The sequence below is a fragment of the Trypanosoma brucei genome, chromosome 3, assembly GCF_000002445.2.
Source record: "Trypanosoma brucei brucei TREU927 chromosome 3, complete sequence".
NCBI lineage: Eukaryota > Euglenozoa > Kinetoplastea > Trypanosomatida > Trypanosomatidae > Trypanosoma > Trypanosoma brucei.
Genome location: NC_007276.1, coordinates 410,335 through 434,305, shown reverse-complemented (window position 1 = coordinate 434,305; position 23,971 = coordinate 410,335). Strand labels below are relative to the sequence as shown.

Here is a 23,971-nt window from a genome sequence, read left to right as displayed (position 1 = left end):
TTATAAAAGAAGAAGAAAATTTCTTTTTTTCTTTTTTTTCAGTTTAAAAAAAAAATAATAAATTATAATAAAAATAAACTAAAAAGAAGAGGAAATAGTTGTGTTTTCATTTTTTTTCCCCCGCTTCTTTTGTCTCGTACACATTTTCTCTATTTCTCCCCTCCCCCCGTGTGTATGTGTACATAAATGCCTGCAGTTTTTGCGCTCTATTTGAAGCAGTAATAATAGCAAGTATGAATATGAAACAAAATATGATCCAGAAACTAACATGTGGAAAACAGCGGGGAGCAGTGGGAGGAGAATTATGAGAGGAGGATGAGTTAAATTCGGTATTTGAGGAAACAAAAGAAGAGGAAGAGAGTGGAAAGAAAAAATATATATATATATATATATATATATAATAAAACAAAAGGATGCAATAGGCTTTAAAAATCGCGAAAGGTTGGCGCGGTAACAAATTATTGCATAAATAAGAAAGAATGAAAAGGGAATGGCGGGGGGGGGGAGGGTGGAAAAAAAAAATGAAAGACGAAACTTGTATTTTGTATTTAAAAAAAAAAAGCGATATGGAGAAAGAATTCTGTATTTCTGAGTGAATGCGTGATTCTTATTTGCATAAATGCACGGGGTTACATTATGCGAAGAGGAACCCCGAGCTAACCAAAATACACCAAAACAGGAGAAAATAGAAGGTTCCAAAATAATTGATAAAGTGCTGCGAAATTTCTTAAATTGGTGTCATTGTGATTAGTCTCTGCTTTTCGTATTGGGATATATCTTTTTTTTTTCCTTTTTCTTGTGTGCGTTTGTGTGCGCTTGCATGAACCAAATTATTGACTTCCCCCTTTATTTCTGTAAAATTCTTTTTTCTTTCCGTTCTTGTTATTATTATCACCGTTGAGTTGACGGAACCCGGTGTAAACAACACCCAAACAACCAATCAAACTGGCAGAAGGCGTATGCGCGTTGACCCTCCCTCATATATTTTTTTTCACTGCGGTGGGAGTGGTCCTACGCGGCACCATTCTTTTCTTGTGTTTTTGTATTGCTTTTACTATTACTATTATTATTACTATTACTATTATTATTGGTGTTGCTTGCTTTGTAGGTGTTGCCATCTTCTGTTTCCATTCTCCAAGTTATCATTTTTTTTTATTTTTCTTTTTTCTCACTCCTGTCTTCTTTTTTTTTTTTAAATTGTAACAGGTATATATATATATATATACCTATATATACCTACCTACATATATATATATATATATATCTGCAAGCTTAAACAGTTAGTTTGGTTTGAAATTCAAACCTCATTCGTTACTGCGAAGATATGGCTGAGGCAACCGAAAGTCCTCTTCAATGTAGCACGAATAGCTTGCCCCACAAAAGTGTGTCCCCCTTCACACCTGCGGCTAGTGCCCGTCATCAAGTAACGGTAGCAGACGGCAAAATTACGCTGCTTCACCGCATCGGCAGTGGAGCTTTCGGTGAATTATATGTTGGGGTTGACAAACGTTCGAATAAAAAACTGGCGGTGAAGTTGGAAAAGCGCAATATAGCACATCCGCAACTTTGCTACGAGAATAAAGTGTACCATTTGCTACATAGCGGTGGTGGTAATGCGCTGGGAATTCCGCGTATTTACTTCTATACCACGGAATCAACTTGTAACGTACTCGGTATGGAACTTTGTGGGCCGTCGTTAGAGGATCTCTTTAACTATTGCGGAAGGCGCTTCACCATCAAAACGGTTTGCATGATTGCCCATCAAATGATCAACCGTATAGAGTTTGTGCACAGTAAAGGAATCATACATCGAGATATTAAACCTGAAAACTTTGTGTTTGGTGAGGGTAATAGGACGCATGTTCTCTATATTATTGACTTTGGTTTAAGTAAACCGTATTGGGACAGGCGACGTCAGGTTCACATTCCCTTCTGCGAGGGAAAATCTATTACGGGAACGGTGCGTTACTGCAGCTCATGGACCCACAAGGGTTATGAGCAGGGTCGTCGTGACGATATGGAGTCTATAGGGTTTATTCTTGTTTACTTTATGAGTGGTACGTTGCCGTGGCAGGGAACTACAGTTAGAGATGCAGCACAGAAGGTGGCTGTGATTGGGGAGAAGAAAAATGCAACTTCGGTGCGGGAACTTTGCAACGGACTCCCCAACGAGTTGCTGCAGTATTGCGCGTATTGTAGGCGTTTAGGCTTTACAGATCGACCGGATTATGACTACCTGCGTGGACTTTTTTCACAACTTGCGCGGAAACAAAAGGGTGAACAAACCCCACAGTCGGCAGCATCATCCATACTGGCACCTGCAGCACCACAAACATTATCGCCACCAGCCGCACCGAAGAATCGCACAACGACAACTTCACCTGAGCCAAATGTTAGCTGGGCACCAGATCTTGGAATGGACAGGACAATAGTAAGTGAATATGATTGGATGTTTGACTGGTTCTTGAAGCGGAGGAGCGAAGTGAGTGGAGTCCCGTGGCGGAGTCATTCCTTCAGGCGACAATAAAATATTGTTTGGACTCTGGGGGTGAAACTTCTCCTACCCATATCTGTGTACGGCATTTCTTAAAGTGGGGAGTTTTCAATACGAACTGATGCAAATTTGCCACTGCTCTTTTATTCATTTTTTTCCCCCCCATACGTATGCGTTTATGTCTAGTGTTTTGTTTTGTTTTTTTGTTTTTACGACTTGATCTATCTTTTTAGTTAAGTTATTTGTGGGTCGTTGTGGGTTCTCTCATGACCAATGTGGCGTTGTTGTTTGTTTTTCTTTGGGGGGGGGGTATCCGCAATCCGATAAGAAATTTAAGTTGTTACAGTTATATATTTATATATATTTATATATTTATTTATATATTAATCAAAATCACGCGCACACACACTCGTATAGTTTAGTAGAAGCACTGTGTGAGGATGAAAGGCTGAGGGAAAGGAGAAAGAAAGATATTTACAAAAAAAAAAAGAAGTGAAAAGAAAAGAAAAGAATAAAAACAAGACAGAAAATGTGTGAAGGAGAAGGTGAAGAGGAATTGAGAAAGAATTTAAACGTTTTTTTGTTTCTGTCTTTTTTTTTCTCATTTACAAGGGACAATTAGCAATTCACATTATTATGTCCCTTCACATATATATATATATATATATGAATGCACAATGTTTTGTGAATATTTTTGGGTATGATTATGTGGAACATGCTGGACCATTCTTTTAATAGCACACATTTACCCAGAGGCATCCCCCCATTTTTCTTGTCTTTGCTTTTGTTATTTGCCGCTAGGGGGCATTTGCCTTTTAAAAAAAAAAAGGAAAAAAAACTATCCGTTCCCTCTTGATCATTTTTGTCGCTTTTTTTTTTCGTTCTCTCCTTTTATGTTTGTTTGTTTTTTTTTTGTGTGTGTGTGCGTGTTTTTTTTTTTGTCTTATGTATCTCACAAGTGGGCATGTAATTCACATGTTTTTCTTTCTTTTTTTTTTTTGAAATTACTGTTCACATACACCTTGTTGTTATGTGTTCGTGCTTGTTTGTTTGTTTGTTTGTTGTTGTTGTTGTTGTTGTTTTTTTCTTTGCGTGTGTGCGTGTGTGTATGTGAAGAATGGGCGTTGGCGCACAGGCTTCAGTTGTTTTTTTTATTTTTGTTGCTTTACGCTTTTTGATTGTGGGGAATGTTTGTTTGTTTGTTTGTTTGATTTTTTTTTTTAAATTCTCCTTCGGTTTCCCTCCTTCATCTTTTTTTTGTTTCTTTTTTTTTTTTCTCGCAGTAGAAAGAAAAATATAATAAAGAGCTAAAAAAAAAAAAGAAAAATCCTGCTATTCACACCGGTTACATAAATCATATATGCGAATCTAAAATATGTCAGTTGTGAAGAAAGATGAGGCATTTCTTTATGTATTTTATTATTATTATTATTATTCTCTCTTGCCTCATCACAATGAAAAAGAAATTTTATGTACGAGACACACACGCACACACGTGTGTCAATAAATTATTCAACCAAACAGTTAATAAAATCTCAAAAATAAAATAATAAAAATAAAATAAAGTTGTGAGTGTGCCCCTTGCGACGTTGTGTTATTAATATGATTTTTTTTTTTTTGAAGAAAAGAAAATTTTATTTTTATTTTTATTTCGGAGCGTTTGAGGTTTTCTTCTGATTTCAGTAATATAAAATTAAATTAAATTTTTTTAAAAAAAGGATGAGGCAGCTTGGCGAAAGGGCGGATGGGAAAAAATAAAAATAAAATTTGTACCGTCCGATGATTTTTTTTTTTTGGTCGTTGTCTCTCTTTTTTTTTTTTTAACCCCCCCCTTTTCCCCCTTTTTGTTTAATTTTCACCTTTTCCCCCCCTTCATTTTCTATGTTTATATATATTTATTTATATAATCTTTCTTTAAAAAAAAAATACTTTTAAAGGAAGAAGTGAAACAACAAAAACAACAAAAGGAAAAAAAAAACTATCAATCTTCGTGTCGCTTTTGTATTCCGTTTGACATCACCTGGTTTCCTTTTTGTTTTTTTTCTGTTTTGTTTGGTTTTGCTTTACTCTTTTGTTGTTTTTTTTATTTTTATTTTGTTTCTTTCACTTTGTGCACCGCGTGTTTTGCAAATGCACGTAAATATGAATCTATATATATATATATATGAATGAAATTTTGATTGGGTTTGCTTCAATGTGTAAGTGAATATTCCCCTCCTTTTCTTTTTTTTTGAAGGATATGAGAAGCGGGAGGAGGGGAAAAAAAGGGATTCGGAAGTGAGAAAAGCAGGACAAAAAAAAAAAAGGGACAAGAAACAGATCATATAAAAAGAAATGACTTTAAACAATTGTACAAAATAAAATAAAGCAAACCCATCGAAAGATTTCATGTATAATTATTAGGAAATGAGATTCTTAAAGGAATAGTTTTTAAGTACGTGCAGTGAAAAAAGGAAAAAAAACAAAGAAACAAAGAACAATTTCCCCCCATTTGTTTGTTTGACATTGATAATAATTTGTTAGTGAGTGCTCTGTATGTAAAAAATAAATTAATAAATATCTATCTATATATCTATATATATATATATATTGAGGTACTTTCGTTTTCATTTTTTCTTTTGAGATGCGGAGAAGAAAAAAAAAAGAAAGTGAAACTAAACATGAAAAGTTTCAGGAAGGAAAAGTGAAACGAGGGAAGAAATCGAAAAAGAACAATGTGTAACACTAGTAACGGTGAATGACGTCATTTTTTTTTTAAATTCTGCTAAAGAAGGGGAGAAGGTGCCAAATTTTCAACAATTTTTGTGTCTTTTTTTTTTTCAAAATTTTCGGAACCATTGTCGCCTCTACCACGTGATTTGATACAACCGGAATCTTTAGTACATTTATATTTACAGTATTATTCGTATTTATAACTAAATAAATAAATAAGTATATATACATATATATAAGTATATCTTTCGGTTTGGTTTCGTATTTTGCGCCCGCGTTCTGTATATTCATTTGTATTATATTTTGCACCTTGTCTGGTTGCAATGGTTCTTTTAAACCAACGACAAAACACGCGAACACAAATAAGCACGCTCAGGCCAACACACAAATACGTATCTGAAAAGTTTCTATCACACGTTTTTATTGGGTAATGCGGTTTTATGTTGTTTTCTTTTTTTTGTTTTTGCTTTCCTTTATATCTTTTTCTTGTTCCTTCGTTTGTCGTTGTTTCCCTTTTTTTCTTTTTTTTCTTTTTTTTTGGTTTTTATTTCTGCTTTCTGTTTTACTTTCCTTCCCGTTGGAGGAGGATATTGGAGTCTAGGTGTGCTCATGGCTCCTTTCTTTTTTTTTATTTTGCCTGAAGACATGCCAATGACTTGCATATTGCACGTATCTTGTCTCTCTGTTTCTTTCTACTTGTTACCTCACACTTGAAATATCTCGTTCCCCTTAAAACTCTCTCCATTTCAGTGATCGTGACAAACAAGTGCACACAGATACATATATATATATATATATATATATGTGTGTGTGTGTATGTGCGTGTGTGTTTGTGTACGTGTGCATTTGTTTGTCTATCTGATTTTCATCTACTTGTGGCTCTTACTTGTGTAGACTTGTTGCTTTTTTCCCCCCCCCTCTATTCTTTCCCATACGTTAACGGACACATGTGTAAAAACACTTATTTATTTAATGCGACATTAACACTTACAAGCTATAGAGGGGGAGGAAGAAGAATTAAATATTTGAAAAGGGCACATGGAGCTCAGGCAATGGGTGGAGAGCCGATATCGACACCCTGTTGTGGTGGTGTTGGCCAGTCGAACCGCAGACGAAGCGGCCCGGCGAAATGGAATGGATTTAATTAACATGATTCGCCCTTTTGCCGTGTATGATGGGGATCTTTTCGCCCGTCTTACAGATCGTGCAGATGCCACTCTTGTGCGTAACTTTGGAGTGCGCTTGACTCGGGCCCAATGCGTACGTGAGGTGGGAGAAACGACTCTCTTACATCATCTTCGTGACCTGCTCTGTGGTCAGTCGGAAGTGGAACTGGCACTTGGAGAGCAACTTGATCGAGCACTGCAATGTTTAATGAAGAAAGGAGGTGGTGTATTAACTGACACTCGAGTGTCAGCAGAACTCGGGTCGACTCTGTTGGAGCGGTCACATCCCGATTGGCACCGACAGTTCGTTCAGAATTACGTCTATTCGGTGCGTTGTAGCCACTTTGATACAACCGATCACCCAGTGGGGTTTATTTATGCGGCCAGTACAAACGCGTCAGGGGGAGTGGAGGGTATTTTGAAGGAATTTAATGAGTTAAAGAGGGGACAGGAAATTGGAGAGATTTGGCGTAACATGCCTTGTATGGAGGAGGAAATGCATAGTCATTTCTTGCTGTTGCATGATGTGACTGAAGGCCCTGGTATGGACGAAGTCAATCGGATGTTTGCTGCTGTGCAGTCAAGCTTGGGACACGCGAACTGTGCGCTTGTCAAGCTAAATTCCATTAGCAACCCACAAAATGTGAAAAATATGGACCCGTCAGTATGGACCGATGCAAATCCATCCTTCATGGATGTTCCCTCTGATACAGCGTGCCGCGCCGTTCGTTATTCGCAGCAGCTTGAAAGCCGCAGCGGCTCACCTGCGAGTGCAGGTGGTGGTGGCGATAGCGCCAGTAGTCGTGTTGCTGCAGAGCCATTGCTCTTCCCACGCGTTCAAGCAATGTTTGGCAAGTGGCCCGATGGCACGGCGAAAGTGACTGGTTGTTACTTGAGTCCTGAAAATGTAAGGGACTTGCGTGCCGTTATGCATCACTATCTTTCACAGTGTCTTTTTACTTTCATTGAGCGGAAGCTACGTTCTCTCAACACAACAGTGAATGAGAGGCGGACGACAACTCTTGGAAAGATGGCAGCATGGTTTCGAAACAAGAATGAGGTTAATAAATCAAAAACAGAGAGTTGGGTGGCCGCACGTGGCAACTCTCGTGCGATGTATCTTGCAGGATCACTGGAGATGCAGATGCGTCGGGCGGCAGATCTCTCACTTGCGTTGGCGGATTATGATGCAGCGGCAAATTTCTACCGTCTCTGTCGTGCAGAAGCACTTGCTACTGTCGAAACGAGGGCATTTAACAAACCGCTGATTGCAGCAGCCCAGGAAGGTATCGGTATATGTCATTTTCTTCAGGGGCGGCTGCTGCCTTCGAGCCTAACGCCGTGGAGGGCTGGCGGAACATCCTCAAAAAACAACAGTGATTGCCGATTAGAGGTTGCAATGAACGATTATGATGCGTGTGAAATGAATGTGTATTCCCTGCGGGTGGCATTACTCTTATACGAGTTCTGTCGGACGCGAACGCCACCCTTGGTGGACCGTACGACAGCGCTGTTGCTTCATGTCCAACATCGCGGTATGGTCGGTCGTAGCAAGCTCCAGATTGCCGTTTTACAAGAATTGCTGGCGGCTAATGCACTCTTCTTAAATCCACCGCAATGTGCAGGAATGAGAATAAAAGCATCTTTGCCTAATAATTTTCCTGTGCATGCACACGTGCGTACCTACATGAAATACTGTATCGCTGCTGGAGACGCGTACTGCAGCGAAGATATGTTTCAAAGTGCCCTACGCTGCTACCTGCGTGCATTATTTGTGTATGGTAGCGTCGGGCGCTGCGGAAGCTGGCCGCACATCTGTGAGCATCTCTTCATGGGGCTCTCTCAACTATATCACCAACTCGAGAATCCCGTCCGCGCCATAGCGATGATGGCTGTCGCTGTTCTCCTTGGCACTCCCAAATACAGCAACCCAAAAACTGCACTTAGCAGTTTGAAGACTTTTCTGGAGAAACAGCAGGAGGTGGTGGGAGAACTTGGAATTGGCGTCTGCCCTCATATGGTAGTACCTGCCATTGTAGAAAATACGGTTCGAATTAGCGTCAATCAGTACCATTGTGATGAGATAACGACACAGCAGCAGTGCCAGTTGGGTGGCGAGGCTGTGGAAACTGAATGGCAGAAAGTGGAGGACAAACTGCGCTCACATTACAAGGACCAATTAACGGGTTCTCCGATAGGAACAAGGCAGTGGGGTGCGGAATTGTCGAAGTTTCGACAAAGTAGTAAGAGAGATGGGAGTGGCAAGAAGAGCATGCGTCGCTATACGGTGAACCAAGAGGAGTCACTTCAGGTTAGTGTCAAACTGAGAAATCCTATTGGAAGCCACCTTACCGTGGAAAATATGTGTCTTTTATTTGTTTCGAGGGATGAACCTGCAAAACTCTGTAGGAGTTCTGAGTCACAGACGATCGAGTTTGCGGCGGGGGCTTCTAGGACTATAACACTCAACTTTACTCCACAGGCCGAGGGAACTTATGTTATAGTCGGTTTTGCTTGGGAGGTTATGAGTTCGTTGGGCCATTACTATTTTGCAACTGAGGGTGCTAGCGGTGCTGCAAGCACAGAAGGCAACACCAGTAGTTCTAACAATCTTGGGGGATATGTCGCTGGTATGGGTGGTGGCTTGTTACTTGAGCACGCTATGAACAACGCAACACCGGAGGTGGAGTCACCCGCAAACATAGAAATTGTTGTTGGACCACCCCAGGCGTGGGTTACCATGCGGTTAGAACCCGAGCTTCCTTCTGTTTTGCGGGATGGAGAGTATTTTCACACGTTCGTTGTGGTAACAAATAATAGCACACATGCGGAAGCACACAACGTTACACTTCAGCGTAGCGCAACAAACGCACAAGTGCTGTGGTTTGAAGATTTTGGTTTGGAGCGAAATATCGAAGCCGAGGCAACCTTCAATGTTGCCCAGGTGCTACATCCCAAAGAAAGTGTGTCTATTTCGCTGACAGTTCGAGGCCAACTTGGCCATGGAGCCTCTCCTCGCTGTCGAAACAACATTTTCTTGCTTGTGGGATATCTGGGAGGGCCTCCAACGACTCCAGGTCGGCAGGACGTGAAGGCGACTCCTATATCCCCAACTCCGTCCAACGCCACGGTGCCGTATGTGCGACTCCATCGTTTTGTGCGACTCATTGCAGTTAAACGGACGATTATCCTCTCGTCATTTGTTCTGGAACCAGTTAACTTGGCCTCAGCGACGTCTGCCTTGCAACTGACGGTGGCAAACGTTTCAGATACCGCTGAGCAGCCGCTACGCGTTGTGCGGATGACAGCGATTCACAGACCGCGGTGGTACGTTGCGGCAATCCACACGGGCGCGTTACTTGAAAATGATGCCGCCGGATTGGTTGTGCCCAGTGGTGGATCGTTTTGTTTACCACTCAGTGTCGCAGATAAGGCTACATTATCGAGAGGAAAGGCGGGTTTAGGTTCTGCTGTTGGTAGTGACGGTGTTGCTGATACTGCTCCTGATGCCCAGCCAACCGCATTTACGGAAGAGGAGTACATTTCCCTCACTGTGACCCTTCCATCCCCGGATAAGTGTGCTCAAGTGGAGTCAAAGATATCGAGCAGCGTCATAGGATCGGCAATGAGCACCTACTTTATGCGAACAAGTATTCGCGGATCCGGAACCCTCGGTGAAATCGCTGCAAACGATGGTTTTGTTTTCTACGCAGACAAGGGGCCAGACGGTGATCAACAGAAGGTGCCACGTGTAGACCCTGTGACACAAGTGGCCATTGGCGAACCCTTCACTCCCATATGTGTAGCAGTGGCTTGGATGCTGCAAGACGGCTCAGGCAGGTGTGGACAACTGTTCCACTTCGTAGACCCTGTCAGTTATCTTATCTCGGGTGGGCCACTGAGCAGCAAGGCTTATGAGTTGCAGCAAGAGGAACTTTGTGAAGCTCTAGTGGAGAATCGTTCGCTTCATCCACGGCAAGCGGCTTTGCTTTACCACGTGGAGGCACCTCATAGCGTGGAGTCTACCAAGGAACTTCCAGATGCGGCACTCATTCCAATTACGGTGCATTGTCGCTCACTCTCCGCGCACGTACTTCTTGTTACGCTAAAAGCGAAAACTATGCCGGCGGCCGGCATTGACAGGTCTGACTCACCTTCCCTATTGTCACCAACGTTAATGACCTTTGTTGGCAAAACATCGTACAGTTTCCTCCTTCTTCCACATGAGAACCACGCTGTGAAGTTTACCGCGTATGTCTTTCAATCAGGTTTGGTGCAGTGCAACGCCTTCCATGTGAGCGCTATGGCATTGCGGTTGTGCCCAGCTGGTGTCGACACCTCAAGGTGGAAATCGGGTATGTCGGAGGCAGCGATGATAAGATCCCTTCGCTATTCCTCATCTTCAACCACATCTCTGCGGCAAGCGGAATCTTTCCTGGGTGAATTGAACACTGGTAGTAACAGCGACATCACAGAACTTCCTGCGTCCATGAGGTGCGATGTGCAGACGTCTGTCTTTGGGTATGCTGCTGCGGCTATCGCACGTGTCTCTCTTGCATCATACTCACCGGAAGCTGTGAAGGCCGCGGCCGCCGCGGCATCCGCTCGTATGAAAGAGTACCGTGATGACTTGAAAAGGTACGAGGAGTCTTGCAAGAGTTTCGAGCATCGCCGTTCTGCGCTTTCCGCCTCAGGCCGCGTGCCAAACTCTGCGCATGCTACGTACCACCCCGCTGCACGCCTTCTTTGTGAAGGTGCGGGGAACTGATCGGAAGTGATTTCTCAGTCAACGCCATGAATATGTGAAGGGTAAGCTTGTCTGGCACGGGGCTGTTGGGAGCGGTGCGTATGCACGTCATAAAGTGGGAAGGGGAACTGAAGCGAAGATGGATGGGGGAATCACTTGACGGCACAGATGTTGTGTCACTCATTCAACTGCAATGCAATTTGCGCGAAGGTGGGAAGACCATAGTCGACTAGTAAGGCACCTGAAGTTTTCCTTCCTTTTTCCTTCTGTACCTTGCTTTTCCTCCATTTTACCTAGACGCGCCAACAGAAGTTAGTAATGGAGAAGGAGGAGAGGAAGAAAAGTGTTGCTCCTCTCGTCATGAACATGCGGCGGGAGTGTTCACGCAAATTTCTCCCCCCTCCCTCCACTTTACCTGCTGAGTGAGAGCTCGTGTACCATAGGGGGGGGGAAAGACCGAGAATTGGCCAGCATATGCGTCACTCGGACACCAACTCAGTTTTCTAGGGCGCACATTCTTTAGTTGTTTTCGTTATTACGTTTCTCCTCTCCTGTCACTTCCCATTCTTTTTATCGCCGTTGCAAAGGTTGTGCCTCTTGCATGTCACCAAACTGCTCAGCATTTCGCTTGTTTTTTTGCTTACGCATGCGTTGGTGTCCAACTTGTTTGTTCTTTCTTTTTACTTCGTGCAGCCCCTCTTCTTTCCTTTCGCTGTGTTTTCACACCGTTGAAAGCTTTGACTTTATATGACCGCACTCAAACCGATGCAAATCCAACGTAAGTGCGAAGGCACGAAGAAAATTCTAAAAAAAAATGATGTGTTCGTATCTTGGTTACGCACTTTTTCCTTGGTGAATCTCTCTTACGCGTATGCACGTGTGTATCCATTGTAAGACACTTCTGCTGGAACTGCTCCTTTCCTAATGCACACACACACACACACACACATATATATATATATATATATATATATATATATATATGCAAAGACACGTATAAATGTTTATGTATACATGAATGTGTTCTTGCATGTGGATTGTTAGCTTTATATCGTTTCCTTGCACCTGACTGTCATGCTCTTCGTCTCCCTTGGTGCTTTCACTTTCTTTATTTCTTTCTCCGTCACACTCGGGTATCAGTCCGCCCCTTACGGTTGGTGGCTTGGTTAAGCACAGCAGCTCGTGCGTGAGACTGCCGGGCACCGTGCCTCCTCACGTAGGGGCACCATTTTATTCCCCCCGCCTTGCACTGCTTTACAGTTGGTTGCGTATAAGATCAACAATAGTGGTTGAAAGGAAATTGAATTAGTTGAATTCGGTGGAACATTAACTGTTTGCGCGTGTACATTTCAAGCATATATATATATTTGTATACGCGCCCATCCACGTATCCACTTGGAAGAGTGGATGCAACCAACGCGAAGATGCGACGATGGTTGCAACAAACGACGGCGTGATGAGGAGCACGAAAGTTATAGGGACAGTGACACCAGCAGTGGAGGGAGGGACTGGCGGTTTGACAGTAATAGCAGGGCCCGGCATCTAACGCGTTCATCCAACTCGGAATCCTCAAGCCCATCTTCATACAGTTCACACTCTTCCACTTCCAGTGGGAGTTCCAGCTCCCGTTCCACATCAACACGGGACAAGCATTACCCAAAATTCACCGAGGAATACGCGGAGCGGTTTAAATATGATGAGGAACCATTCATTTGTGTGGATTATGGCATTGTCTCGTCACAAGGCCAAGAGAGGCACCAGATGGTCAGGAGGCTACCCCCGCTTGTGCCCTTGGAGGCCTCGCCGCTGCCGAGGCTGGAAGGACACACTCCAAATTTAGTTCTTTACGGAAAATACTTTTTCATACGGGCGCTTGGTGAGGGAACTTTTTCTAAGGTGGCCCTCTGTAGTAAACGCGGCACCGGTGAACTCTACGCGCTAAAAATATTTCGGGATGAGGGGACGTACAGACGCGCGTGCTTGGATGAGATAAAAGTACTTCTTGCCCTGAGTCGTCCCGCCGGGGAGAGCTGCGGGAGGCGGCGCATGGGAAGGAGCAGTAGTAGCGAACGGACTTACAGTGCTGTAAGTGCACGCAGGAGAAGTGGCAGGACGGCAGAAAAGTGTTTGTTGGAAGATTTAAGGCATATGTGTGCGACTGCCGCCACTTCATACCAAGGGAAAATAGGACGCTTTAATCCTCCTGTAGAGTTCATACCGCACTATAACCACCACGCGATTGTACTCCCCGTGCTTGGTGTTTCATTGTTAGAGGTACTTGCCTGCATTCGTAAGGAACTCAACAGATCCGTTGGAAAGGGGTTGGAAGGAAAACAAAGTGAGAGCGGCTCCGGTACATGCAGCAGAAGTAGTGGTAGTGATGATTGCAGGACTGGAGCTCTCGAGAAACTCCGGGGGATGTCGGAGAGGTCGGTTGAGGTTACTCACAGAGGGATGCCGCTGGAGTTGGTTCGTGCAGTCGTATATAATATCCTTCTTTTCCTGCGTCACGCGCACCAGCGGGGTATTGTGCACACCGACCTGAAGCCGGAAAATGTTCTTTTTGAATATAGTGACACACTTCCAACCCGGATGAAGATTAAGAAGTTTGAATACAAATACGAATCACCCGATGAAGGAGATGTGCACTCAAGCAGGGCTTATGAAACGGCACAGCCGACAATTCAAGAGGAGGTGCTCGCAGAGGTGGACGTTCCACTTCCTGCTGTTAATACGGTACGTGTTATTGATGTCGGTTCCGCAGAGTTTCTCTCCAAGTGCACTGCCGTGAGTAAATTGGACAATGTGACACCCGCCTTTTATCACCGCATTCACACCACACATTATCGAAGCGTAGAAGTGTTACTTGGACTTGGATGGACAACTTCTGCAGATATGTGGTCTCTTGGTTGCATGATTCCGGAGTTAGTGACTGGAAGCTGTATGTTTATGCCGCGCTGTGATATTGAGCACTTGGCGCTACTGCAGCATATCATTGGCCCGTTTGACTCCGTTGAGGGGGCAATATCGAACAAAGGGGATCAGGGAAGAAATAATGAAGTTTTGAACAAGACTATCGTGGAGCGTGTATTTTCTCTAGGGTCTCGCTTTGATAAATTCTTTGATAAACACACCATGAAATTGGCATGGCCAGATCCGAACGATTGTATAACACCTCCATCGTCAGCATCATCATCTCAGCAGAGTCGATACAATGATACAATAGAAGATATTTATTATGTGGCCTCACGTCCAAAACTCCGAGAGGTTCTGGGGCCCTTTCCAAAACTACTTGATCTTTGTGAACGCATGTTGGACTACGATCCGCTTAGGCGAATAACGGCAGAGGAAGCGCTGAGTCATCCTTTTTTTACTTCACCTGTTTAGTACAGGGAGGGGGGAATACCGAATAACTGTCGCGCACTTGCAGCGGCAAGAGGCGAATTATTGTATCAGCATGTTTGTAAAGGATAAAGAAGAGGATATAAAAGTGAGCACATGGTAGTTGTGTCACTACAGAATTAATCCAGTGGGTTTGTTTGTATGTTTGTATATGTATGTTCATATATATTCATATATATATATATATATATATGTAAACGTGTATATATTTTTTTGTCGAGCTCTTCGTCCACTTTCGTTTGTTACCGTCTTTGGTCTCTGTCGCGCCGCCACTTCAGGACGAAATGAGGATTTCCGTTGATTGAAGTTGTTGCTTTTTTTTGGGGGGGGGTGTCGGCGTGTTTTGTGGCTTCCCAATAAAAGAGGGACCGTTGCTTGCTCTTCTTTTTATTTTTATTTACCTTCGTGACTGCTTCGTTTCCTCTTTCGACTTTTCTTCCGTTTTTGCTGCATATTTGTAAGACACTCCGAGCACGGCATCCCATGAGATGTCATCCATATATGCCTCACAAATATGTATGTATATATATATATATATATATATATATGTTAATATATACATATAAATATATTAAGGTATACACATGTGTCAATATTAGGTTTAAGGAAGAGGTGAAACAAAAAAAAGATAACGGTGGATGCAGTGGGAATCGGGTAAGTGAAACGGAGCGTCACGAAATGACACGAAAAGACAAATTTGTAATTAGTTTGACTTTCTCTTTGTACACAATATTACCGATAATTTGTTTTCTTTTTCACCTATGCGACTCTCCAAAACAACATCGGTTTTATTTCCTCTCTTTGGCTAACATATACGCGTGGGTGGAAGCGGCACTGCATCTTTTTCTTTTTGCCCTTCTGTACCTGTTTGCTCGCTTGTATGCTTGTGTGTGTTTATGTGTTTTTTCCTTTTACTCTTTGTGAGCGTCCTGTTGCGGATTTATGACGCCTTTTTGTTGCGGTAAGAAAAAAGAGGGAAAGTGATAAAGCGACACGGATTGCTCTCTCTATCTCTCTCTCTCTCTCTCTCTCTCTCTTTCTCTCTCTTTTTTTTCCTCTACTCCCTCTGTGATTTAACTTATTGTTAGTGCTTGTTTATTCATTTATTTATTTCTGACCCCATACCGACGCGTACCGAATATCAAGTGATAGGGTGAAGGCTCTTTGGCCACTCAAAACAGGGTAGAACTTCATTTGATGACCTTTATTACCTTTGGTGAACCCCCTCAAACCCTTTCATCATATTGTTTAGTTGTTGTAGGACTGTTGTTTTTCTTTTTTCGTGACATATTTATTATTATTTCCCTTGTCATAATATTGTTGTCAATACTGCTGTCATTTCCGCTGCTGATGTTATTATTTATCATTACTTCTGCTGCCGTTACAAATCCTATCTCTTGCTTTACTATACTTCTTTTAAACCCATATCACTTTCATAACTTATTGTTGCAGTTGCTCGTGTACGGCGGCTCACGGGCAAATTTATCTTTGGCGTGTTTCTTTAGGTGTTGTTTACATTTGTTTAATTGGCCCATTTGTTGCCCGAGAGTGAAGGAAGTTGGACCGTTGCAGCAGTTGACGTGAGGGGAAAGTTGTAAAAACAACCCTCTCTCGCACATTTCTTTTATATACTTCTAGGGACACGGGTTGAATTAGTTACAGTTCTGAGCACATTTTTTTTTAAATATAAAAAATACAGATATGCAGCCACCTCAAACGAATCCGCAACTTGCAGGTATGGCCCAACGCGACGTTGTTGTGTTGGCGGAGCGACAACAGTTAATTTCCAACGAAGGATTTAATTATTGCATGCGCCGCTGCATTACGCATTACGGAGAAGACTCCATTCCTTATCACCCTGGTGAAAAGGCGTGTCTTGACCGCTGCGTGAATAAAATTCACAACGGTTTGGACCTCTCATGTACCATTCGGAAGGAATTTGAAGAAAAGATTAAGAAAGGAGATATGCCGTATCGTTGGATGAAAGAAGTTTTGTCGGAGAACGAATAGTAAACGTCGTTAAGCATTTTGCCTTCAACGTTTGGCCTACACATATGTTTCTATGACTGTACATTATATGAACTTGTGTTTTCGGCGAAAGCGTTCGGCGAAAGCTCCCGTACTTTTATGTAATCCCTGAGGTGCCGCATAACTTGCCCTGACCTTTTAATTTTTGGAGATGCTGCAGTTACGCCGTGACGGTAGAGGCCCTTAAGCGCGCAAAGCATGAAGGGATGCTGAAAGAGAACGGGCGAAGATGATATAAATGGCTCTTGTCGTTGTTTTGTCTACCTCGGTTTGGTTTTGTGTGTTTGTGTGTCAGAGAGAGAGAGAAGGGGAAAAGGAAGTTGTTACTGGGGAGCGAAGGGTATCGAAACGGTGACACAGGACACAAGTGAAGGCCCCCTGTTTGCGCATTTATACGATTTATTTTCTTTCCGGTACCTTTTTTTTTCTTTTTTGCTTTGTGACACACCGAAAAGTGCTTAGCCCCAGGCTTAGTGAAGCGCGCTCTCGATCAATCATTCAACCACATTCATGTACCATCGTGGCTACGGCGGGCATTACCGTGGCGGTAGAGGTGGCGGAAGGGGACACTCCCATTGGCATAACAATGCGCCAATGGAACGCGGTGGCCACATGCCTTCAAATAATGAGGGAGCTGCCATTTCCTCCGGTTCCACAGGGTTCTCACCACTAATGGATTTCTTTCATTCAGTAGAGGGACGCAATTACGGTGAACTGCGCTCCCTCACAAATGAGACGTACCAAATTTCCGAAAATGTGAGATGCACATTTTTGTCCATCCAGTCTGATCCTTTTGCCCCTGGCAGTCAGGTGCGCTTGGTGTGCCCGTGCACATTTTCTTTAGAGAAGGTGCTACAAACCACAGATTTGGCGGCGGCGAACCCGTGCCGACGCGTTGCCGCCGAAGATTTTATTCTTCGTTCCTTCCATGCTGGGTATCGTAACGGTATACCGCGCCGCACGAGTGGGGCTGTGCAGGTGCTTCGACCATCGCAGCACGTGCTGGAGCGTAGCACCGTTGGCCTTGTCAAGGCGCATCAACAGAAAAGCGGTATGCAGGCAGAAATCGAGATATTTGCTCGTGTAAAGCTACCGGGGCATGGTCGACGTATTGATGGGCATGGTGCTATCGACATATTTTACAATGAACTCGTCCCGCTCCTTGAACAATGCGTCGTCGGGCTGAACGAAGAAGATCTCCACCAACACGTCATATGCGTACATGACCAAGAGGTACTTCGCTCCAACCTTCTGGGCGCCGGGTATGTTGCCTTCGTTGCAAACGGTGCGATTCTTCCGCGTGATGCCGGTAACAGCGACAAGCCGTTGCGAGATAATGCGGTGCCATTTCAATCACCCAAATCACTTGAGTGCTCATTCACCCTACCACACAGTGGCAAAACAATCACTGGCATGGGCCTCCCACCGGGGCTTACCCTCATAGCGGGTGGCGGTTTTCACGGCAAGTCAACGCTTCTGCGCGCTCTGGAGGTGGGAATATATAACCACGTGCCTGATGACGGTCGGACCTATGTTGTGGTGGACCCAACAGCTGTTAAAATCCGTGCGGAGGACAGGCGCTCGGTTCACGGCGTGGATATTTCACCCTTCATCAACAATCTTCCTTTTGGGAAGACCACTAATTTCTTCGTAACAGCCGACGCCAGTGGGAGCACAAGTCAAGCAGCTAACATCATGGAGGCTTTGGAGTTGGGTTCGCAGTTACTATTACTCGACGAAGACACCTGTGCCACTAATCTAATGTACCGTGATGCGCTGATGCAAATGCTTGTTCCGCGGGCCCAGGAACCCATTACGCCTTTCGTGGAGCGCGTAGCAGATCTCTCACAGAATCACGGGGTTTCCTCCATCATGGTTATTGGCGGATCCGGACAGTATTTTCCACAGGCACGTGTTGTGCTCGTCATGAATGCCTACCAGATCTCTGATTGCACAAAGGAAGCGAAAGAAATTGCCTCAAATTCCTCGTTGCCGGCACTAAACCCTCCAGGAGACACCGCCTCCGTGTTCATACCGGACGTGAACCGGTGTTTTGATCCTGACGGCTCCTTCACAACAGTGCGCCGTCGACGTGGCAGGGAAGGAACCAAAGTGAGTGGCATTGGTACAGAATCTATCCGATTCTCGGAGGAAACTATTGACCTTTCGATGGTGGAACAGATTGTTGAGGAGGGGCAAGTAAATGCAATAGCTCAGTGCCTCGCGTTGCTGTACGACGGGGAACCGCGGATTGTGCCTGAAATGACGACAAAGGGTGGTGCGCTAACACAATTACCTTCTCCAGGTGGCGTGTGCGAGATTCAAAGAGGAAAGTTTAACTCTAATTTCTCCTCTATGATCGCTGGATGCTGCAGTCACCAGCATGACAAGCGACTTGAACTGCGAACACCCTCATGTTATCTACCTCGAGGGTTCACCTCAGCAACAAGGCACATAGAGATTGGTGCTGCCCTCAATCGTTTGCGTACACTCCGGACCGTTACTGCGAAAAGATGAAAGGATAAAGAGATGTGTGCACTGTCTCCATGATAATATTTATTGGTCCACTATGCGCTCACACGCACACACGTGCGTACACAGGTCTCTTATTTATTTGTGTACGTGATTGTGTGTTTGTGCGTATGTATGGATTTGTGTATAAATCTGTTCATTGGCTGCATCCGGGAAAAGTGGTACATTGTAATTTCTCCTAGCGGGGATTACGTGCGTCACTGCTGTTTTGATCTAGTGGCTTCCTATATGATATTGCGTTATTGTTTTGAGTTAAAGGAAGAGTTGGAGACGGAGTCGAGTAGTACCATTTACCGCAAATGTGTGTCCGTGTCCCCCGCAAAAGCAAACTAGCAGCAATACAATGCATTAACCTTTTTTCAATTGCCTCTGCAACGGTGTGTTTTGGATCAAAAATACATCCCTCGCCTAACGGTGGGTGTTGTGAGAGAAAAGGTGTAATGAGTGAACATGCCAACTTGGATAATGTTTGAAATAGTAATTAAAATAACGATTTAAGGGAACAGGGTTGATTAGTATATAAACGGAAGCATTTGTTTTGTTGCAATAAACTTCCTTTTTTCTCCGTCCCCCAATGTTAATTGAGTGTGGCGGTGCATTTCTTTCTCCACTAAAGTGTCCGCTTCGGGTTGCTACTATTTAAAGTTAGCAGCATCCTGTGATAAGGTAGCGAAGTGGAACCGAAGCACATCATTTCATATGGAAACGGTCCCTGAGTCGTTGAATGTTATCGATCCTTTTGGTGTATTGGATACACCGCTGGAAGCAAGAACATACATGACGGGAAGGCAATACATTCAACTCACATATCATTTGGGGGAAAAGCTCGGAATAAAGAACGTTGACCACTACTTCAATTTACCAGTGGGTAGTGAAGGTAGTGAAACGGAAGGCACAGCTGTGGAAGCAGAAATAAGTCCTAATGATGACATTAGTTGCCTACTTGATCAACTTGTTCAGAACGAGAGCAACAGTGACGATGTTTCTCAGTCGAATGTCACGTCCAGTTTCCTTTGCAACCCACCTTTGTGTGTTCACTTTGTACGTGAGGGAGCGATGAAGGCGATTGGGAATCCCAAATCGCTTCCGACAGTTGCCTGCAAAGCAGTTGGAGAGAAACTTCAAGGACCACCACATGTGCATTGCCTTTTCTGCCTGCAAACCGGCGATACTGGTGCGGATACGGATACTAACAGCCAAGGTCAACCCTATGTACAGGCAGCAGACCTTCGCCATTGCGTACAGGGTCACTTCACAGAACATATGAATAGGCGTAATGCATATCTAAACTTTTTGGAGGAAGGGGCCGCCACTCTGCCAGAGGCACGGCAGGAGCTTCTTGAATGTTCTGCGGATCGTGAGGGGCGGCACACGTGCTTTATTGCGTCTGCAGGGTCGGCTGCATGTCCTGTTGTTGTGTCGTACTGCGCGGCATGTGATCAAATGGCGCCACTGGCAACTTTCCTCGAAGAAGAGGATGAATGCACATCATGTGAGACTGTGGAGCAACGACCGAATCGTAGTGGAACGAGGAGTGTGGAAACTGTGGAGTTGATTCTCGCGCGGCTGCTGCTTGCCTGCGAGTTGCGGGTTATGTTGACGAAGGAACGAGGCGCGGAAGGCTCCGGAAACATCTCTCTCGTGCAAGAAGAGTCGTACATATTTATTGCAACTCCTTTTCTTTTCGGTGAGGAGGAGGAAGAATTATCTGAGGAATTTGAAACTGGTGCTGATCTGACACATAGTAGCGTGATTCTTCCGGCAGCCACTGTGGTTGAAACCGCAAAAGGACCCTGCCTATGCTTACTGAAAGAGGAAGGTGAAGAGTTGCTGCAGCTTTTGACTGAATTGCCACCGTATCGGATTAATCATGCGGTTGTTGGATTTGTTATGCAGTGGCAGAGTGCATCTGCTGCTGACGAGAGGATCACATGGGCTCTTGACCAAGGCAAGAGAAAAGGATACAAATTTGGGGTGCAAAGGCGATTAGTGTATGTGGAGGATACAGATGAGTGGGTTATTGCGCATGTGTTACACAATCCTGAGGTTTCGCCTTCGCACGGCCGCAGTGCCGTCGATAGCGAGCGCTCGTTCGGCGACGTTCGTACACGTGAATTGTGCACTATTACGAAGATGATACCGCTATCACTTATGGAACAATTCATACGTGGCGGACGCGGTGAAGATGATGGAGCAAAAAATAAATGTGAAGACAGGAGTATAAGTACCGACGTAGAAGTGGAGGACTGTCCATATGGAATGGAAGCACGGACGATTAACTACTTTGCTCAGATGACTGCGCTGGCAAAGGCTATGAGCTTGGCTACATCTTTCATGTGATGAAAGTCATTAACATGGCGGGGTGGGGAGACTGCAATTCAATAAGTGTTGTAAGGGGGTTCCCAACCGTCGCATCGAAAGTCGCTAAAGCTTTCCCATTCGTTTCCTTGCGAAAAAAAAGAAAAATCGTGTTTGAACCTGTTCAGAGAGAAATAACATACTCGTTTTTTTTTCATTTTGCATGCCAAATGCAATGCGCGAAGTAGATATAATAGGGACAAAGTTAGGCAGTTCAAACAAGCGAGAAATATTACTGAAAAACTGAAATTGGGATACATCTTCTTGTCATTCCGTTTTCACCACCTTTTCTGTAGAACCATTCACAGCTGCGTATGAGTGGCCATTGGGAGGGGTATGGCACACCCACTATGAGTGAAGGTTCCATTAGCCCTTGTATCAGAAGCAGGAGCAACAGCAGAGGAGTTTTGGTTCGCAGTAACTCTCCGGGATGTGGTGAGCTTGCCATAGTTCCACCACAGTTTGAGCTTAAATTAGCAATGAAACAAAATGATCCATTCCTTTATAATTCTTGTCAATCATCATTTGGTCCCTTGTCCGTGCCCACGGTTTGCCCAACATGTCATCGGCCTCTCGCTGAAAATCAGATGGATGATGCACCGCCAACGGTGGGGGAGAGACAACTAACTCCACAATACTTCCGTGCACTTGCTGCGACTGTTACTCGTCGGCCGCTTTCCATATGTGACAGTCCATCACTTGAAGCTAAATTCCAGCAACGGTTGGCTGAACAGGGTTTGAAGAAATATGTCCCGGAAGATGAAATAAGAGGAAAAATGGGAGTTACAGAAGAAGAAGAAGACACGTGGGAACTACCCGATGAGGCACATGGAGCAACAGCGGTGTTTTCGTCGGCGTTAGATGAAAACAGCAGAAGGGGCGGCGGACCTGAAACGTCTCCTCCACGCGGTGATAATACCAGCGGTGACTGGGGGTATTATAAGCGTTACTTTAGAGAAATACAAAAACTAGGAAGCGGAACCTTTGGTGGAGTGTATCTGTGTCAGCATGTTATGGAAGGCGTGGGGTTGGGGTACTTTGCTTTAAAGAAAATTCCCGTAGGAGACAATACCAGTTACTTGCACAAAGTACTCAGTGAGGTGCGTATTCTCGAGGAAGTGAAACAACACCCAAACATGGTGGAGTATAAGCATAGCTGGGTAGATACCGCGCAAATAGCTGATTTTGGGCCACCCGTAAGATGCCTTTTTATTCTTATGGAATATGCCACTATAGGTTCCCTTGACTCGTACCTTGAGCGGCACGGATCGGCTCTGCCAACAATCGCCGTATGGTACTTCTTTTTGAGTGCCGTTGCGGGGACAGCGCATTTGCATCGAAAGAACATCATCCATCGGGACCTCAAGCCACAAAATTTACTGCTGACAGGTCGGTCGGAGGAGGTCCCACGTGTTCTTGTTAGCGACTTTGGCACTGCAACTTTACTTTCTGAGGTGTCATATGAACGCACGGGAGGAACGGGAACCGTAGAGTACATGGCACCAGAGTTATTTGAGTGTGTGCCGGGCACGAAAGAGTCATATATATATTCGCACACAAAAGCAACAGATGTGTGGTCACTCGGAATGATATTACACTATCTTGCCTTCGACGGTACGCTGCCGCTGCGCTTGTCTAATGGTGAAGTTGTATTGGAAGTGGAGAACCGTTCCCACTACGCTCGCCCTCCAGAGATGATTCAACTAATGCGCCTCATGCTTCATCGTAACCCAGCGAAGCGACCCACATGTGAGGAATTGTTAGAATCGACTGTAGTGCGAACAATTCAGCGTAGTTTCAAGAAGGCAAGTCTTTTTACCGATATATTACCTACTGCAGCCACGCTTCCGAAACGTCGGCGACCATCCGCTGTTCTGACAACACCGCTGCTGACACCTCGTGAAGGGAAAGACTCGCAAGCCAGACAACTTCGAGTTAATTGGGTCGCAAATAACACCGCAAAGGGTGAACTAGAAGAGAGGAAGCCAACACCTTGTTTGGATAGCGAAGTTGGAAATGAGCCACTGCCATTATTTTTGCCTAAAGCGGAAGTCCCCCTAATGCTTCAATATGAAACTCGTGGGTCACATGGAGAGACAACAGAGGGGGCGCAAGGGATGCAGAAACCACTGATGGTAGAATGTGGTGTGCAAACTGACTACGTAAAGATTGTGTACGAGTGAAAGGGAAACAAAAGGGAGAATCCAATTGGATTGTTATTACGGAAGTTAATTTCCATTCCCAGTTTAATGAATTTTGTTGTTGTTGTTGTTTTCTAAAGTGTGTACAAACATACGATACCTCTTTTGTGCCACTGGACACAACCAACTCATGGCGCTCTCCTCAGCGCATTATGTCGCAGCCAGGATGCTGCTGCACCACATATCATTCCAGAACCTTGGAAGGGAAGGAAGGTGTATGTAAGTGCGGTATATTTTGTAGTGTGGTTGTGACGGTGATGTTTTGTTGTTTGTTTTTTATTTCCCTTTCTACTCTGTGAAACACTAAACACTTATTTTAAAAGAATGAGTT

The 23,971-nt window shown here is 44.3% G+C and overlaps 7 protein-coding genes across 7 annotated transcripts, besides 32 other annotated features; all 7 read left to right on the top strand.

The window, feature by feature from the left end:
* Positions 1-19,222: part of a sequence feature (sequence corresponds to BAC RPCI93-30P12) that runs on past the window's edge.
* Positions 43-78: a sequence feature (AT_rich).
* Positions 374-400: a microsatellite.
* Positions 1,052-1,089: a microsatellite.
* Positions 1,146-1,194: a sequence feature (A-rich).
* Positions 1,208-1,264: a microsatellite.
* Tb927.3.1630 (casein kinase 1, putative) lies at positions 1,325-2,527 on the top strand (the record flags this gene model as incomplete). The annotated part of the gene is made up of 1 exon (XM_838664.1): positions 1,325-2,527. One exon carries the CDS (start codon positions 1,325-1,327, stop codon positions 2,525-2,527), a length of 1,203 nt encoding a protein of 400 aa, XP_843757.1.
* Positions 2,842-2,878: a microsatellite.
* Positions 2,975-3,006: a microsatellite.
* Positions 3,143-3,162: a microsatellite.
* Positions 3,364-3,439: a sequence feature (A-rich).
* Positions 3,553-3,575: a microsatellite.
* Positions 3,576-3,607: a microsatellite.
* Positions 3,683-3,704: a microsatellite.
* Positions 3,706-3,772: a sequence feature (A-rich).
* Positions 3,911-3,930: a microsatellite.
* Positions 4,032-4,059: a sequence feature (AT_rich).
* Positions 4,127-4,146: a microsatellite.
* Positions 4,178-4,211: a sequence feature (AT_rich).
* Positions 4,379-4,430: a sequence feature (AT_rich).
* Positions 4,525-4,594: a sequence feature (A-rich).
* Positions 5,047-5,084: a microsatellite.
* Positions 5,375-5,451: a microsatellite.
* Positions 5,653-5,745: a sequence feature (A-rich).
* Positions 5,983-6,010: a microsatellite.
* Positions 6,010-6,049: a microsatellite.
* Tb927.3.1620 (hypothetical protein, conserved) lies at positions 6,245-11,140 on the top strand (the record flags this gene model as incomplete). The annotated part of the gene is made up of 1 exon (XM_838663.1): positions 6,245-11,140. One exon carries the CDS (start codon positions 6,245-6,247, stop codon positions 11,138-11,140), a length of 4,896 nt encoding a protein of 1,631 aa, XP_843756.1.
* Positions 12,047-12,068: a microsatellite.
* Positions 12,068-12,103: a microsatellite.
* Positions 12,527-14,506, top strand: Tb927.3.1610 (protein kinase, putative; the record flags this gene model as incomplete). The annotated part of the gene is made up of 1 exon (XM_838662.1): positions 12,527-14,506. The coding sequence occupies one exon, from the start codon at positions 12,527-12,529 to the stop codon at positions 14,504-14,506; it is 1,980 nt and encodes a 659-aa protein (XP_843755.1).
* Positions 14,660-14,730: a microsatellite.
* Positions 15,034-15,093: a microsatellite.
* Positions 15,523-15,589: a microsatellite.
* Positions 16,194-16,217: a sequence feature (AT_rich).
* On the top strand, positions 16,223-16,531 carry Tb927.3.1600 (hypothetical protein, conserved; the record flags this gene model as incomplete). Its single annotated transcript, XM_838661.1, has 1 exon — positions 16,223-16,531. The coding sequence occupies one exon, from the start codon at positions 16,223-16,225 to the stop codon at positions 16,529-16,531; it is 309 nt and encodes a 102-aa protein (XP_843754.1).
* Tb927.3.1590 (hypothetical protein, conserved) lies at positions 17,060-19,066 on the top strand (the record flags this gene model as incomplete). Its single annotated transcript, XM_838660.1, has 1 exon — positions 17,060-19,066. One exon carries the CDS (start codon positions 17,060-17,062, stop codon positions 19,064-19,066), a length of 2,007 nt encoding a protein of 668 aa, XP_843753.1.
* Positions 19,223-23,971: part of a sequence feature (sequence corresponds to BAC RPCI93-1J15) that runs on past the window's edge.
* Tb927.3.1580 (hypothetical protein, conserved) lies at positions 19,781-21,421 on the top strand (the record flags this gene model as incomplete). The annotated part of the gene is made up of 1 exon (XM_838659.1): positions 19,781-21,421. One exon carries the CDS (start codon positions 19,781-19,783, stop codon positions 21,419-21,421), a length of 1,641 nt encoding a protein of 546 aa, XP_843752.1.
* Tb927.3.1570 (protein kinase, putative) lies at positions 21,754-23,622 on the top strand (the record flags this gene model as incomplete). The annotated part of the gene is made up of 1 exon (XM_838658.1): positions 21,754-23,622. The coding sequence occupies one exon, from the start codon at positions 21,754-21,756 to the stop codon at positions 23,620-23,622; it is 1,869 nt and encodes a 622-aa protein (XP_843751.1).